The sequence below is a fragment of the Triplophysa dalaica genome, chromosome 22, assembly GCF_015846415.1.
Source record: "Triplophysa dalaica isolate WHDGS20190420 chromosome 22, ASM1584641v1, whole genome shotgun sequence".
NCBI lineage: Eukaryota > Metazoa > Chordata > Actinopteri > Cypriniformes > Nemacheilidae > Triplophysa > Triplophysa dalaica.
This window is the reverse complement of record NC_079563.1, coordinates 14,330,854-14,348,638: the sequence shown is the minus strand read 5'-3', so window position 1 is coordinate 14,348,638 and position 17,785 is coordinate 14,330,854. Positions and strand designations below refer to the sequence as shown.

Sequence of the window (17,785 nt, the reverse complement as noted above, 5' to 3'; positions counted from 1 at the left end):
AATTGTAATATTTTGTAAAATCTTAATAAGAGACTCTTTTAAAGAACTATCTCATCCTAAACAGATCTGCAGCCCCCCCAAACCCGAGTCTCGTACGATACTTCTACTTTACCTGCAGGTCTCCAGATATTCTCAGTTTAGTATGTAGGTCACTTTCTCCCAGGAGGGTTCAAACAGTCCACAAGTGATACACTGAGATCTTGATTCACTTTACATACTATACAATTACAATACATGACCATTTCTTTCTGAAATGTGTGTGTGATCTGATAAAGTGTGTATTTATTACCATCATGTAACATTTCACAAATATTTTTCATATAAGGTATTTTTTATAAATGTGTCCGACACGTGCATTTTATTATGGAAGCCCGTTTCCGCCAGGGTTAAGAATTTTTTTTGAATTAGTAACTCATATGATTGATTTAGTATCTCAATATTGACTTAAGTATCTCAATATAATGAGAAACTTGTGACTAAGTCATGTGGTAAGTCATTATTATGACTTACTAAATCGAAATTTCGACTTGGTTTCTCATTATTATGAGATACTAAGTCAGTATTATTACTTACTAAGTCATATGAGATACTAAGTCATTATGGTGATCCAAGTATGAAGATGAGACGGCTTATTTAATTCATTCAAATAAATTATATTAAACTATATAAAGTACTATTATTTACTTTTTGATGCTCGTTTCTGTTCAATCCGCTCGTTTGTGTATTACTTACAGCTGTCGTCTGTGTTTTTGTTTGGCAATGGCAGCAGGTATGTGTAAACTATCAAATTGGAGAAGGTCAATTGTGGCACTAAACAACACAACAAGATGATATTTTAAACTCCTTATGTAGCCGAATCTGGGCTTGTGACGTAGGCGCAAATGGGGTCTATAGGAATGTGGTATATAGGCTACAGCTTTGGTGCACACCATGTGTTATCCTGAAATAATCCATCCGGTGAGGATACGTTGTAAATACATTTAATAATTTCAATTCTTTTAAAAAGATTAAATTAGTTGCTAATTCATCAACTAAATACAAGTCAAAACATAATATACTATAACTGTGCAGAAAAACCAGACTGAATGTTAAAGCGATACTTCATACTTTTTATTTTTGGGTGAAGTATCCATTTAAGAATTATACATTTGATGCTGGCGCTTACAAGTGGGCGTTCCCAGACGCCAAACACACTGCCTTTTTAAAATGCGCCTTTGTGATTGGATAATGCAATCCCAATCATCCACCAACAATGCGGACGATTGGCGGATACGGTTTCCCATGGTGACTGACACGGTCTCCCATGGTGACTGACAGTGACATAGAGGCGCTAGATTTTCTGCAGGCTATAACAAGCAATCTGATGCTACAGAACCTGTTTATTAAACACTAAATTGTTAGCGTTTCATGTGGACACTCGGAGCGACGGACTCAGTTTATCGAGGGCAGCATTGTGAGGTAAATGCTTCAATTTCAAACGCGTGACCTGGTTGTGGATGAGTTTTGAAATCCTAGCTAACCTGCTAATGTGCTAACCTGTGCTGTATCACCTGAGAGTGTATGCGGGGGTAATTGTTTGTGTATGTGTTGTGTTTTTGTTGACATCTCTTGTCCGTCTATATTTTTTTACTTGATTTGATGGTGGGTTAAGGGCTTACGAGAGCAAAACATGTGTTTTTTTTGCTGCATGTGCTCAATTTTGGTCACTGTATCCACTTCTGTGATGATAACAAAGATGACAACGCTTGCTGTTGATCAAGCTGGGTGTTATATTTACCTTTGTGTGTTACATTTTGTAGATTTGTACAGCAAACGGTCTGTAAACCCAAACATAATGGTATTTGACATCGTTTAAAAGTGCATAAAATATACTTTGTGTTTCCGTTTTATGTTTTGGCCATATGCAATTATAAACAACAGTATTTATAAAATCAGTGTCTTTGGACATTCATAAAATGAATGACAATTCAGATCAAGTAACGTTATGCATGGCCAGACAGAGATATGTATTGGGATCTATGAAGCTAAACAGACTTTTTTTCAATGACCTCCAGACAGATATTCTATATGATATTGCTCAAACTTTCATTATTGAAATGACCTGATAAAAAAATGTCCCGTTGTCTTTTTGACACAGTAAAAGGGGCTCTCACGCCAGGATTCTTCTATCAAATAAATTGGACTTTTAGAGGTAAAAGTGGCTGAGATGGATGAGCAGAGTGTTGAGGTATGTTGACAGTTTGATTCTAGTCTTAATTTTGGTTAGAAATGCAATCCCCTTTTGTATTGTTGTTCTACCAAGAATAAAAAATCTCTCTCATGCCGTTCAAAATGTGTATGTGACTCTTTTTTCTGTGGAACACAAAAGAAGATATTTTGAGAAATGTCTCAGTGGTTTCATGTCCATGGGTCAGAGACGAAAAAGGGTTGAAGCATAAGAAGAATATGTGTAATACTGCTGTAAATTGTTGTTGTTAAAAAAGAAAAGAAGTCTTCTGTTTAATTTAAGTGCATTAGACAGCCACTAAAATGTTATTCAGTGTAACAATTTTGTCAGGCATATTTACAAGAAAATACATTTATGACTTATAAAAAAGACTAATTACTTTCACCCCAAATGCTAATTAGTTGTAATTTTTGTTTTTTTAATTTACCACTATCCTAGGTTTTGCCCATTTTTGTCAATAAGTTTTTTCTTTACTCATGTAACATTATTTCAACCAGACATTTTATTCTCCAAAAACTTAGTTGAAACCATAAAGTGGACATTTTACTTACATTTAAGGTGTTTTCTATGGACATAAGATCCCTTTTGTAAATTTATTTTGATGGGAACATCTTAAAGTCTTTGACTCCCATACAATGGAATTCAATGGGGCCCCATTTAGTGGTCACCAACATTCTTCAAAATTTAGGGTTCTGCAGAAGAAAGTCATATCTTGGAATATGAATTGGGTGATGAAAAAAACATTTTAGTGATAAACATTCGGTTTAATTAATCCCGAAGCTTGTTGTTTTGTTTTAACTTTGTGCTTATATGAATTTCATCTTTATCTCTTGCGTGCCTCTTCAGAGTATAGCGGAAGTTTTCCGTTGCTTTATTTGTATGGAAAAGCTGCGGGATGCTCGTCTGTGCCCTCACTGTTCCAAACTGTGCTGTTTCAGCTGCATACGGGTGAGTGAACGCACATATATATATATATACACACACACACACACACCAAATAATAACCACAGTATACCAAAGGCCGGTGTAATTAAGCAGGACTCCCTGATCTCTCTTTTTTACTTCCGCTCAGCTGGACATGAGTTTATATGTGTGCAGGGGATTTTGGAGTGTAAATTGCTTATTAAGATTGTGATTTGTCAAGACAAAGTGGGGTTGTCAAGCTTAAGTCCATACAGTTAGTTTAGAGTGTTCTGAAGTCAAATAATAGAGTTGTGTGGGAAAATGATGTTTGTGTCTGCCCTGCACCCTAAATAACAAATGGCTTGTCATTGTTGATAATGTCAGAACAGCATTGGTTTTGTGTGTGTGCAGTAATATTACAGGAAACTCCATTCAGATGGAGGGTAAGATTACCAGTAAAAATTATTTTTGTTGCAGTCAGTTCCCCAGTCAGATTTATTTTATAGTTTGGAAAGACTTTAAATATACCACACAAATCATACTGACTACTTTTGGAGACTTTGATTTGGCAAGAAGATCCTTAAATATTGTAACATTCTTGTTTTTTTGATAAAGAGTTTCTTTAACTCCAGATTTGATATAAATATCAGTTATCTTTGCCAAATTGCCTTGCATATCAAAAATTATAGATGCTTTTATGCATTCCAAGTGGGTTGGAATTGGACAGAATCCTGCTAATAAAACCCATTTTAAAAATTGACTTCTTAAAATGTGACGGGTTAGATGAGCCAAACTAGCATTTGGAATTGAAGTCAAGATGTTTTGTTTTTCTCTCTGGCAGCGATGGCTGACGGAGCAGAGAGCACAATGTCCCCACTGCCGGTAAGAATCTGAAACTTCAAACATTCTATGAGTAACTCTAGAAAAGAATTGATTTTTCTATTGTTAGTGCTCACAGAAAGAGTTCATTTCAGTGAGGCATCGATTAGTAACATTAGAGATACCTCTTCCAAAAAAGCTTTAGATGACTGGACCGGAGCCACAAGTGAATTTATTGGCCTGCAAGAAGCACACTTACATTATTGCCAAAGCAATCTAAAGAGTGCCTACAAACCTAAGGTCTACAGTAAAAAATCTGGAACTCAAAAATCATATAAGTGCAGATACTTTTATCACTTTCTTGGGTTGATTTCAAAAAGAGAAATCAGCAAATCTAACAAACAGTTCTTTACTTTTTGGAGTTTCATCTCTGCAAACTTTGTGTTGAAGTTTTACTGAAGACACATTGACACAGTAGTTTTCTGTATCCTTTCTTAAAGGTGTAGTGCACCCCAAAAAAATGCTTTTATGTTGTTTTCATAGAAATGTTTTTTTTCGGGTGAACTATACCATAAGCCTCTACATCCTCAATCAGACCTTTTAAAAGGGCTTTGATCACATGCTCCACATCCAGTATTATCCAATCCTGTTCTTCCAAGTTCTCTTTTCTCTCAATAAAAATGACAAAGAAACTACAAATGAAACCTTCTTTGACTTGTTGTCTAATAAATATTCTTACATGTTAAATTCAGAGCTCCGCTTCAGCTGAGGGAACTGGTGAACTGTCGCTGGGCAGAGGAAGTGACACAACAACTGGACACCCTGCAGCTGTGCAACCTCACAAAACACGAAGAGAACGACAAAGACAAGTGAGCTATACACACATTCAAACAAAAAAAATATTTAGGGGCCTGTGGGTGAAAAATCATACTCTCTCTGTCACAGACAGTGAAAACTGTGTGATGGTTTAAATATTTTACGTATATAAGTTCACACAGAAATGAAATTTCTGTCATTTAGTTTCATGTTGTTGCAAATCCGCTTGACTTTCTTCTGTGGAGCACAAAAGAATAGACTTGGACAGCTTCAGTCACCATTTACTTTCATTCTATGTTTTTCCTATTAAAGTGAATGGTGACTGAAGCTGAAAGTCCCTAACATCATCTTTTGTGTTTTCCAGAAGAATTCAAATCACTGGTTGGAAAAAAAAACATCATGTTTACTTAAACCGTCAATTTAAGCATTGAGTTAATTCTATGACCTGACTGCGAATTGACTGTTAGTAATTTTTTCCCCATCAGGTGTGAGAACCATCACGAGAAGCTGAGCGTGTTCTGCTGGACTTGTAAGAAGTGCATCTGTCACCAGTGTGCACTGTGGGGAGGCATGGTATGCAATTCAGTATCCTAAATGAATTAGTCAGGCCGGAGGATTGCGTGTACGATGTCATTTCCTCCCCAAATGTTATGAGATGAAAAATGAGTAAATGATCAACGAGTAGTACAATCTGTCCCAAACAAACAAAATTTGTTGGAGATTTCTGCAGAGGAAATAACAAATCTGTCCTCATCTCATCACAGCATGGAGGTCATACGTTCAAACCCCTCGCTGAGATCTACGAGCAGCATGTGACAAAGGTGAACGAGGAGGTAGCTAAACTACGGCGCCGGCTAATGGAGCTCATCAGTCTGGTTCAAGAAGTGGTGAGCACATGGGCTTTAAATTCATGCCCACTTCATATAAACGTCGACGGCTTATGATAGATATTTTCAGCCAGAAAACTCTTGATAAGTCTGCTTATAAAAAATATTATTTAATTATATATGTTTGCATTCATCAGTGCGTGGAAGGCATTTTTGTATAAAATGTCCACAAGGAGATTAAGGAACCCACACAAATCTAGTACTGTTCACTTTTGAGTTTCATGTTATTGTCCACTAGAGGGCACCATAATCTCACGAAAAACGTTAATGGTACTTTATACTGTTGGTGTAGTACATTAAAATATTTTATCAAAAAAAATCAGCATTGCGTTAAGTTGTATTATCTTTTACCATGTTAAAGGGATTGTGACATCATAAACAAAAATGAAAATTCCGTCATCATTTACCGTACAAGCTCATGTTTTTTTAAAACCTGTATAACTTTCTAACTTCTGCAGAACACAAAAGATAAAATTTGGAGATTGTCAGTTACGAAAACCATTGGTTCCCATTGACTTCCATTAGTCTTTGGTTACCAATGTTCTTCAAAATATCTTCTATTGTGTTTTGCAGAAGAAAGAAAGCCATAGAGGTTTGATATGTAAAGAGGGTGAGCACGAATTTTCTTTTAAAATTTTGCTATTAGTGAAGAAACATTAAGGTCTATCATCCATGTAAAGATCATTTCATTAACATGCATGTTATATGAATTTCAGGAAAAGAATGTCGAGGCGGTGCGTGGAGCAAAGGATGAAAGAGTGAGAGAAATCCGTAACGCTGTGGAAATGATGATTGCACGACTCGATAATCAGCTCAAGAACAAACTCATCACACTCATGGGTACATCTACTTTATTCTTCTTTTATAGTGGACTCCAGGTAACCTTATGTTTCAGGTAACGTCAGTCTAATGTAAAGTCGTTGTTCCTACAGGACAGAAAACCTCTCTGACTCAGGAGACTGAACTTCTGGAGTCTCTTCTGCAGGAAGTTGAACATCAGGTAACATCAGGAGTGATCCAGCGAAAACAGATGTAGATGTTCTGATATTTTTTGTGTTCCTGAGCGTGTTTTGTATCCTACAGCTGCGGTCGTGCAGTAAGAGCGAGCTGATCTCGAAGAGTCCGGAGATCCTGCTCATGTTCCAGCAGGTTCACAGGAAGCCAATGCAGTCCTTTGTCACCACACCCGTTCCACCAGACTTTACTAGGTACACACTGGGCTAGGTGCACCTGACATTTCTTGTTGAATGTTTCTTTGGTTGTTAAAGTGGCTCTCTGAGAACATCAATCTATCTTCTTATTGTTCGATGATTTTCTGAGGTTAAAAGTAGTGTTCATTTCTAATGTGAAAATACATTTTCAGTTATGTTTCATTAACTAGATGTTGCTCATGTTTAGTAAAACTTCCCCGAAGCCATTGTGTTTTGTGAGAAAATTTTTAATCTGCTGAAAATGCATTGAGAAAAATATAATTTCTTCATAGTGAGCTGGTTCCTGCCTATGACTCAAGCACCTTTGTTTTGGCAAACTTCAGGTAATGATGACGTTTTGTTAAATAATTTACTATTTGAATAATGCGTCAGTTGTATGGCTTCATCCGATGACGTTTTGTCGTGTAAAGTACCCTGCGACAGAGAGCAGACCCCGTCTACAGCCCCCCTCTCCAGATATCAGGTCTGTGCTGGAGGTTAAAGGTTTATCCAGTAAGTTTGTCATTTTTCTTATATTGATTCTTAAAAGAACAGTTCACCCAAAAATAAAAGATACTGTCTTCGTTTACTCCCCCTCAAGTTGTTCCAAATCTGTATGTATTTCTTCGTTTTGATGAACACAGAGAGATATTTGGAAAAATGCTTTTAACCAAGGAGTTCGACTTCTTGGCCATCATTGACTACCATGGATGGAAAAACGTCTTTATAAACTTTGTTCTGTTGAACACAAAAGAAGGTATTTTGATGAATGTAGGAAAGCAAACAGTTCTGGGACACTTTTGACTACCATTGTATTTTTTCCTACTACCGTAGTCAATGGTGGCCAAGAACTGTTTAGTCACAAGACTTCGTCACAACAAAGAAATGTATACAGATTTGGACTTAAGGGTGTTTAAATGATGACATAACTTTCAATTTTGGGTGAACTGTTCTTTAAATTTTGCATTTAATAACTAAAAAAGTGAATCAATGACCATGACGGAGCTGAATTATCTCTAATTTTGTAATTGTTTTGTTTCAGGACGGCAACGGTGTTGTGCGGGGAAATTATCTTTCTGTTTTTTTGGAGTTATCTGCAGGGCTTCCCGAGACCTCTAAGTATGACATTTTAAGAAGCAGTTAGAAAAAAACATGGCACAGGACGTCCTGTTCTTGTGAAATTGTGGCAGTATACAGGAATTATTTCTCACTGGCAGTATTTCTTCCAGGTATGAATACAGGGTAGAGATGGTCCATCAGGCCTCCAGTGATCCCACCAAAAACATTATTAGAGAGTTTGCTTCAGACTTTGAGGTGGGGGAGTGCTGGGGCTATAACAGATTCTTCAGACTGGATCTTCTTGCCAGTGAAGGATACCTCAACATGCAGACCGACACTCTTGTGCTGAGGTCTAGAAGATTATCTGTTTTAAAAATTAGCTCGGAATAAATTTGAATATTTTTTCTTTCGAGTGTCGTGTAATGTTCTGATGTTTTTTTTCACAGGTATCAGGTACGTTCACCCACCTTCTTTCAGAAATGTAGAGATCAGTACTGGTATATATCTCAGCTTGAGTCTGCACAGTCCGGCTACGTTCAACAGATCAACAACCTTAAAGAGGTCAGTGGTAAACATAACCTCCATGTGTCATTTTGACCAGGTAACCCAGACTCAGAATTAATGCTCTTGGTCCTTTCACTTATAAATGTCTCCTATTGAATCCTTTTTCCCCCAGTGTGTCATGTGATGGTCTGTTTCTGTGTTTAGAGACTTGCTATCGAGCTGTTCCGTCGACAGAAGTCCCGGAGTTCGTCTCCTGATCGACGCCTCTGTCCTGCAGCTTCTTCAGGGAGAGACTCACGTCAGGGGAAGAATTCTGTACTAGAGGAGTGTAGTCAAGCAGCCTCAATAGAAACAAAGGAAGATGAGGACGAGGAGAAAACCCATCATGATGACTCTAATGTAGGAAAAGTCTAAAAGAGCGGCATTTGGAAATGAATAGCTATTTGTTTTTATATAATAACTATTTCAATTATCTCTGATCTTTGCTCATTTCTTTTGAAAAAAAAAGATGTAAGACATTTGTTAACTACTATAAAATACACATCAAAGATGTGCAGTTTAGATATTGTCTTGATATTTAAAACTGTTATAAAAATGCTGAAGCTTTGATGACATCACATCTCGGTCATGCGACAATTTATTTGGTTTAATGTTGCTGCATCCTCATGAACTATCTTATGTGTTGATGTGACTTTAGGAGCTGTCAGATGGAGATCTGGAGGTGGACTGTCTCACTGGAGATGAAGACCTCAATCCTCTGGATGGGAGTAGCACCTCCGGCAGCTCCACGGCCACCAGTAACACAGAGGAGAACGACATTGATGAGGAAACCATGTAAGTAATAAATGAAACATAGTTTTACTAAGTGATGAGCCGTGGTTGACACAGGACTAAGATGTCGCGTTTTTGCTTCATTGTCGAAAGAGATAACTTATTTAGAAACTCGTTCTGTAGAGCAGTTTGTCCATTTAGGGCTACTGTAGAAACAACATGACAAATTCCATGTAAGGGGACCTGCGGTGTATGTAGATAGAAATAGCTCACACTTAGGTAATAAAAACATAACGCTTCATTATGTAAGGTCTTTATATACATCTGAAGACATGATTATGTTTGTTATATTGCCTTTCTGTCAATAGATCATCCTACAAATTACACATTGGACCTTGAAAGTATATTTTAGTGTATATATTTGAAAAGTAAGTACATTGTTTTAGAAGCACTATTCACCATTTGTTCCTACATCTTCATGTTGTGGTAAATGCTAGTCTACATGCAATGAGTGGGACATGGTGCTTTGTGTGCCGATGGGGAACAGCTGTATCCACCTCCTGGAAAGAAAACATTTAATTAGGGCAGCTACCACATTTTTGACAGGCAACCCCTCTCAGTGTGTGTTTAAGCAAAGCTCTTCTGTCCTATCACGATCTGAGAGCATCAGCACTATTGGCAGCTTTGACTTGTGTGGGCTCTGTGAGAGTGCTTGTGTTTCTGTAGTGAGATGCTGAAGTCAGAACCTCACATGTTTTTGCTCATGCTGCCGGCTACCGCCCGCTCACACACACACACACAAACACACACACACACACACACACACACGTACGCTGCTTCAACCAGATGAGACGAATGAGTCATCAGAGCTTCTGCCTCCTGCCTACAAATTCCTCTTCTCGAACATCTCTGGCTTTTCCAATATGAATTCAAGGGTTTCCTGCAGGATTTCTGTTGCCATGGGGGACACGACCATCCTCAGCCTTATATTTTTATTTAGGAATTTCCAAATGTTGATGAATTCTGTAAATATATATTGTAAATAAATGATAACCTTGATGCGCAGACGTTTTACTGCACATTATTATTAATAACTTTATAGAAATGTACCGTTCAAAGGAAAAGTTCATCAAAAAATGACACATTTTTAATCATTTATGCACTCATTCATGTCCTTTCAAACCTGTATCACTTTTTTCGTTTGAAGAACGTTGTTAACTAAACAACTTTGGCCCTCATTGACTTCCATTGTATGGACACAAAACCACAGGGACATTTCTTAAAATATCTTCTTTTGTATTTCACCGAAAAAGAGTCCTATAGGTAAATTTATTTAATTGTGGGTGAACTATACCTTTATTTATCTTTACATGAGGAGGTGTGGCTTTGGAAAGAGCTCTGAAGGGAGGGCGGGGTCTTTAGCTGTTGTTGTCAAACCTTCACGACTTTATTCTAGTAAGAGACTTATTATGAGATTATTCTAAAAAATAGATGTAATGTTTATTTTCTCATTTTCCTTTTTTCATTCTTTGTGTAAATAGCTTTTTGAGAGCAGTTGAGGATTAGAGAAGCAGTTGAAGAACAGTTCATTGGGGTGGTACAGTATTTATTAAGCATAGAGTGGTTGTTCTAGGATTTGTTTGATGTATGCATCGAGTCAAGGCTCTCGGCTATAAATACTGTAGTAGATCAGAGCAGAGAACCGCTGGAGAGGAGTGACTCATTGTGTGGTGCAGCCCGAGACAATAGTGCATGTGTTACTCTCACACACACACACACACATACATATTCAGCAGTAGCTGTACGCTGCCCACACCCCCTGTGTAGCGGCTTATTTCAGACTGTTCCACTCCTCACTATAAACGGGGGGACCATGCACATGAATCCTGCTTTGATTAGTGTCTGGAGATACGCTGGAGACAAAATGCCGGGCCTCGCCTCATTTAGCTCTGTTGGGTTGCAGTTAATCATCCAAAACCTTCTCCACACAAACACTGAACATTACAGCAGCCTGCTCAGACTTGTTTACTTGGTGTTGACATTTCAGTAAAATAAAGGCATTTAAGGAACAATGATCATGATTTTTCATTTGTTGTAGGTCTGGTGAGAATGACGTGGAGTACAGTGGGAATCTGGACCTGGAGGAAGGTGAACTACCTGAAGATGTTGCGGGGGCCGCAGGTGAACCAGCGTTTCTGCACCCTCATCAATGGCAGTACTGTTGTTTTTTTAATGAACATTGAGTGCCGTGCATATGGCAATCTGGTGTGTTGAAGCACTTGGCTTTGAAGTGTCATCGACTGCGACACCTTGTTAATCATCTGTAGTGATGTAACCAAGACAAATTACCATATCAGCCTTTGAGAGCACAGATTCTCCAGTGAATCTTCAAAGACTGGCAGTGAATCCGCTAAAAGTTTGCTTACGCTTACTGAATTAAAAGGACATGAGTGGTTTAACTCAGACTATTTTATCGGAACATGTGTTATTTTAGAGGCATGCTTTCTTCCGAAGTACTTGCTTTGGCTGTGAAGGTTGTTAGTGGTCAACTTTATAATGGGATTTTTTTTCGCTGATCACTAGAACAGGTTTTTATTTATGGTATTATTTATTTGATTTGTAATTTTTTGAATTTGCTTTAATTTAATATATTTTGATAATTCAAAGACCATTTTTGTTTTTTTGTTTTTATCGTTATTAATATTTTCTAGAATTACCATTTAGGTTTCATTTATTTTTGTTAACTCAACCAAAACATATTTCAGTTGCTGGGGTAGCATTTCTTATATTCATCCACTTCAATTTCCTAAATTATATTTAGACTTTATTTTTTTAATTGAGTATTTGTAGTTAGTTGTTTATTATTTGTTTTATTTAAAACAAATTTTACATTTATTTGAACTGAATTTTTTATAGTTTTAGTTTATAGTATTAGTTTATTTTTCGTTATAATGGCAGAATTCAATAAAGTTCAATTTAAGTAAATAATTACTTCAGTCAATGCCAATCATCTCAAAATTACAATTTCAGTAGTTTAATACCAGTAGCAGTAAAATTGGTTGACTATCTGTTGCAATTTTCATAACATGGAATATCAAACTTGAGTCTAGTTTTGCATAAACCTAAGCTAATAACCCCCAAAAATTTTAAAGGTGGTGCTTTTTTGAACTTATCACTGGTTTGACACAGCATTGCTAAAGGCTGGTACGTTCTTGGTTAAAACTTGGTCATGTGCACACATGATGGCAGTCATCCCTATATGCTTAAAAAGTCAAAATCCCCTCTAAACTGACTGTCTCCCCCTGTTTGGTCAGGAGGTTCCAGCGCAAGTTCCCGCAGTTCAAGACGCGGAGCAGGTGCAACCTCATCCAGTCTCCTGGAGATCGACCCCGTCTTCCTCATTCAGCTCTTGGACCTGAAGGACCGCACACATATGGAGTCACTATGGGGCATGCAGCCCCGCCCACCTGCCTCTTTGCTCCAAACCCAAGGTGTCAAAATGAATCAGTCTTCCTATTAGTCATTTATGTAATATTTAATTCAAATGGATTGCACAATAACACGACAATGACAGTAGCATCAAATTTGTTGTTCAGAACATTTTTGTTTGACAGCTCCTGCTGTAACTTCTCGTAAAGAGCGAGAGCGTCGGCCACAGGCAGTGCGGCGGTCAGCCCCGGATTCAGGGGTTCTGATCAGGCTGAAGGCTCAGATGGCTGAGGTGCGCAGTAAGATGTCGGATGTGAAGGGTCAGCTGGAAGCTCGTGGTGAAGCCAATCCACGGGTCTCTTCTCAAGCCTTAAACCATGACCCCTCCATGGATTTAGAGATGGGGCCTAACCGCAAACCATCTGATCTGCTCTTCAAAGGGCCCGTCTCATCACGACACTCCCGCAGTGGTACGGTGTTATCATTACAGTTTAAAGACTTATTTTTACGTCTGCATTTACATATTAGGATAGAACATCTTAGTTTTGATCTCATCTCCGCAGGTGTAAAAAAGGCTGGTTCTCCTAAACAAGAGAGCTTGGGGGCACTGGGTGGGCTGTCCCTTCGCAGGGCTGTAGATGCTGGTGAGAAGGAGCTGAGAGTAGCTGGTCGAGAGTCACCCACTGAACCTGCTCTGTGTCCTAGAGAGGGATCCTCCTCATTGGATGGTCAGTATGCTACACTCTCCATCTCATGATTCAGTACAAAATAAAAAGCAACAATTTGGAATGATCTAATAATAGAAGACACAAAAAGCTTTGGGGGGAAACCCAAGCCTGATATTTAAAAGCACTTAATCTGTGTTTTGCAGGTTCTCTCAAACCTCGCAGTGTGCAAAGTTCTCCTCCCTCTCTTGGAAGCTGTTCCTCCGATAAACCCTCTGGCTCGAAACACGATGAGGTTTATTTCAAATCATCTGCTGCAGAGCTATTCAGCGTCACAGCAGTAAATGGAGCGTCTGCACTCGCCACCAAACAGCGCAGGGCTCCAGACGCAGGGTAATGTAATGAAACAAACCATCAGCACCACGTCATATTCTCTGAATTCTGTGTGTATTCATTCATAAACTGAGGGTACATAGATTGATGGATAGTGCTTTGTGATGAAATGACACTGAATGTGTTCAAAGGTGATGATGTTTGCAAGCACATTCATTAGCTACGATTGTCCCCCTCAGGTCTGCTGTGTTGACAGACAGCTTGCTTAACTGTGACCAAGAGAACGCTGGTGAGATCCATCAGTCACTGCTGTCATTGGCTGAGCCGTCGTCATCCTCCTCCTCACATCCTGATGAAGGTGAGACGGGAAGATCTGTTCTCAAAAACTCAGAGAACATAACTACACCGCAGCATGAAGATGTTACATTTGTGTTGATTCGATGACTCATTGCACACACTGTGAGCAATGCCACTCATATAACTGCACATAAAATTAGAGTTGTTTTCAGAATTATTACTCAAAGACCTGATGTCGTTATTTTCCACAGTTAACATGTGAATATTTTATTAGCCACCGCTGTTAAAATAATATAAATATATCTTATTGCCTACATCGATTTGTGCTTGTGGTTCAAACACATTAGCATCTGTCCACAGGTCTCATGTGTCAGAAGCAGACCCACCACAAGCTGCCGAGCATGAGCAGTGATAGTGAGCTGGACTGTGACACGGAGAACGAAGACGAAGCCGTTGCTCTTGAGGCTGGGGACTGTCAGTTTGACACCAGAACATTACCCTGCGCAGGTATAGTATTCTAAAAAATACACTTGAAGGTGTAGAGTACAACATGTAGTGGCATCTAGGGGTGAGGTTGCGAACTGCAACCAATGGCTCAATCCAACCCTCCCCTTTGGAGCATTACGTTGTCTCTGCCCATTTCCACAAAATGAAAGTTTGGTAAAATGCTGTAAAGATAATTATTTAAGTTACACATTTTTATGGCTGTTATTTGTTTGTTTGAGAGTTCATATAATAACATTGAGATTGTTAAATCACAAAGAAAATCATTATTTGTCCCTATTGTTATTGCGTGCTGTCTTCTAGATAGGACAAGCGCATATGTAGTACTTTTTTAAGCTGTGAAAATCACAGAGTTCAGCACTGGTCAACCCCTTGTTTTAGTCTTTAATTTTCTCTGTAGGTGGGCAGGAGACAGGAACTAAAGAGGGAACCTGCCTATTATAATTTTAGATAATTCCTTATTTCAGAACAGTGTGTGTGGTCTTTGGAACTCATGTTTGTGTCTCATTCTCAGGCGAGCAGCTGATCGCCGATGATCTAAGCTTTGTGACTGGAGAAACCACCGAGAGATGATTCACCAGAGCGTTACAAAAATGTGTGGAAGTGACTGGACCTTCTTGTGTCAACAGGCACTGGATGCGTTTTCTCCATTTCCTCTGTCTGAGCACTTTCTTGACGTTCAGCTAGAACTGGAATAAGAATGTTTATGTGCTGTGTTGTTTCAGAGGGTCACACTTTCTGGAATGGGAGAGAAGTGTTTTATTTTTGCTTTGCATAACATTCCGTTGTAAAGGTAAAGTTATAAAAACGTATGTGTGCATAATCAGATATTACAGTTATATATTTCTTCTTCTCTGGCAATGCTGCTTATTTGTCATATGTATTGAATTTTGAAGCACTTTGGTTTGTTTGGTTTTGTCTATTTGAGTCAAACTACTGGGTTTTGATGCAAAGAATGTCAGGAAGGTGCTGCTCTATAACTGTATTAATATGCTGTTTTAGCTTTATTCTTTGTGCAGTTATATATAGATATTAGCACACTTTTTATTTTTTAATGTAGTTTTCCTCTAAAGAAGCTGACCCCACTTGCAAGAGTGAACGTATCAAGCTGTCTAAACCACAAAGTGTCATACAAGTTTACATTCAGATGTCTGCGAAACACTTAAGTTGCGAACACTTTTATTCATTTCAAACTACTGCAACATTCCCACATTTAGTTTTAACTATATTTATTTTAAGCATATGCACATGTATGTTAACCTACACAAAGTCCCAGGTGGGTCCAACTCTGTATGATTCCCCAACTTGTTTTGTGTTTTTGTTCAGAGCTCAGAGACAAAGCATTGTTGACACATGGCAATAGCAGCTGGAAAACGGCACAGTTTATGTTTTCAATACATGTCATGGCTTCATTTACAGCTGGGGAATGATGCAGCTGTATTCATTTTAGTTCTTAGTGTGGCTCTTCGCATACGTTGCTTTTGCCGAATACAATCTGTTGAGCGTTTGAATGTTTTGTTGATATGCATTTACTGTAGCATTTAATGCATTGCTCTTTCTGTTAATCCACATCTTCACTTCAATCGATGATTTGAACAGAGCTAGAACTGAACAATTTTTTAATTGTATTTTCTCCTTTGTTTACTATAAACTTATTTGTTCGCTCTGCATGTTTGTGATCTCGGCAAAGTCAAAAAGTGTTCAGTGACTGTCCAGTGTTGATCCAATTCTGTTAAATGTAATGTTTTTGTCCCTGTTGTTGACGTTTGTGTTTCATATGAGAAAGAGGACAGTTGACTGAGAGAATCATTCTTGTTTACTTGCTTCTGGCATGTTTTATTCCTTTTTGACCCAAAACAAACTAGAATATATGAACAGTACTTTACTGTATATTTATCTATCTAAACTAAAATATGAACAAATAAATGTTATGCTTAATATAATGCAGTTTTGAGTAGTTATTTGTTGCTCCATCATCAGAATTTTAATTTTGTTGTCACAGTATAACTTTCATTAAAATTGAGCAGGTTTTTGCTTCAAACCTTTTCAATGGCATTTTTTGAATTTTGTGTTTGGCATAACTGTAAAGCATTAAAGTAATGTTAAAAAATACTGTTACAATGAATAATAAAAACAGTATAAATGTAGTACATGTTATTGTCAGGTTCAGCAATATTCTCTCGCTAACAGTGTGCGTGTGCATGCGTGACTTCGCGCGCGTCCGTCTGGCTCTCTGCACCTGCTGTTTGGTCTAGTCTGTGTGATGTGCTGTGTGAGAATAAACCCAACAGTGTTTATGTGCATGAGTGAGTTTTGGCTCAGATTCTGTTCCTCGGGTCCAGTCCCTCCCCTCCAGCACCTGATGACTGCCAACACAAAGCCTTTTGTGTATACTGTACTTCTACCGCATGGAAACCAGATTCATTTCGTTTTATATTTATATAAAGAACATCTTTATTGGGCTGTTAAACTATTCATTTATGCTCAGGTGTTCAGCTCTCTCTTGTTCAAAACAAGCAAGCCAGCTATAAGCAAGTTCATATAAAAAAATTGTTGTTGAAAGATTTGTTGTTTAGCAGACTATAGTCTTGAGGATTCAGCAATTCAGACAAGAGAAAAGTCTCTTATAATCTGACCAAAGCTAATACTTATACTAAACAAATAAATGATTTATGTCAAAACTTTCACGCTGTTCCACTTCCAATGTTTTGCATCATATAAGACAGGAATCGAAACAAAAACGGCCATGATACACGTGTCGTTAGATAAATCCTTCTATTTGGGTTTGCTTACGTAAATGCTACATGGTTTTCAAAGGCTTTTTGAAATACATAGAGGAATAGCTGTGGCTTTCACTGCGGAACGGCCTTAAAATGCATCCATTAATATCTCACGAACTATTAAAGTTTGATGAAGGCCAAACCACAACACTGCATAAGGGACGCAATCCTGTAGCCATCTCACCTCTACTTCTGACAAAACCTTTTTATTGGTGACATTTCTGAACATATAACTGCAACATGATATTTATATTTTTATTATGTGAGTGTTATTTCCCAAAAGTCTAGCCATGATGTGTGTATACATTTTGGTCATAAAATTGGTAATACAAATAGTTATCAGTCGGTCAAAAACATGATTACTACTCTTTTACTGTAATGAAGCCATGCACATTCTTCCTAATGACTAAAAACAATGACAGGAAGAAAAGCATCCGGTCTTTCGTAATCCTTAATCTTCCTGTAATCTTAATTTGATCTCTGCCAAGACACATGGTGGACTAAAATTAAACCACCCGAAAAGGCAACGTCACGTGTACACGGCCGCATTCTGCAGTCGCCACAGGAAGTGCACGTAGTTTGATTAAAAAGCAGCTTGTTT

At 38.1% G+C, this 17,785-nt stretch overlaps 1 protein-coding gene across 2 annotated transcripts; it reads left to right on the top strand.

The window, feature by feature from the left end:
* Positions 1-1,306: 1,306 nt before the first annotated feature.
* On the top strand, positions 1,307-16,375 carry trim37 (tripartite motif containing 37). 2 transcript variants are annotated; one of them, XM_056737291.1, is made up of 25 exons: positions 1,307-1,458; positions 2,138-2,227; positions 3,074-3,175; positions 3,972-4,012; positions 4,702-4,818; positions 5,251-5,338; positions 5,530-5,652; positions 6,369-6,492; positions 6,585-6,652; positions 6,736-6,860; positions 7,136-7,186; positions 7,274-7,355; positions 7,885-7,961; positions 8,072-8,251; positions 8,348-8,462; positions 8,610-8,804; positions 9,103-9,239; positions 11,275-11,357; positions 12,491-12,667; positions 12,791-13,075; positions 13,169-13,333; positions 13,477-13,663; positions 13,843-13,961; positions 14,261-14,407; positions 14,919-16,375. In XM_056737291.1, exons 2-25 carry the CDS (start codon positions 2,207-2,209, stop codon positions 14,975-14,977), a joined length of 2,868 nt encoding a protein of 955 aa, XP_056593269.1. In that variant the 5' UTR covers positions 1,307-1,458; positions 2,138-2,206; the 3' UTR covers positions 14,978-16,375. The 2 variants fall into 2 exon arrangements, with proteins under 2 accessions (XP_056593269.1, XP_056593268.1); XM_056737290.1 differs by having other exon boundaries at positions 12,773-13,075; positions 14,919-16,374.
* Positions 16,376-17,785: the final 1,410 nt, after the last annotated feature.

Bases quoted from the DNA above. Each gene is read 5' to 3' on its own strand.
- trim37 (XM_056737290.1), top strand. From the start codon at position 2,207: ATGGATGAGCAGAGTGTTGAG. The intron at 6,653-6,735 runs GTAACATCAGGA...TGTATCCTACAG, and splicing joins TGCAGGAAGTTGAACATCAG to CTGCGGTCGTGCAGTAAGAG. The intron at 7,187-7,273 runs GTAATGATGACG...TGTCGTGTAAAG, and splicing joins TTTGTTTTGGCAAACTTCAG to TACCCTGCGACAGAGAGCAG.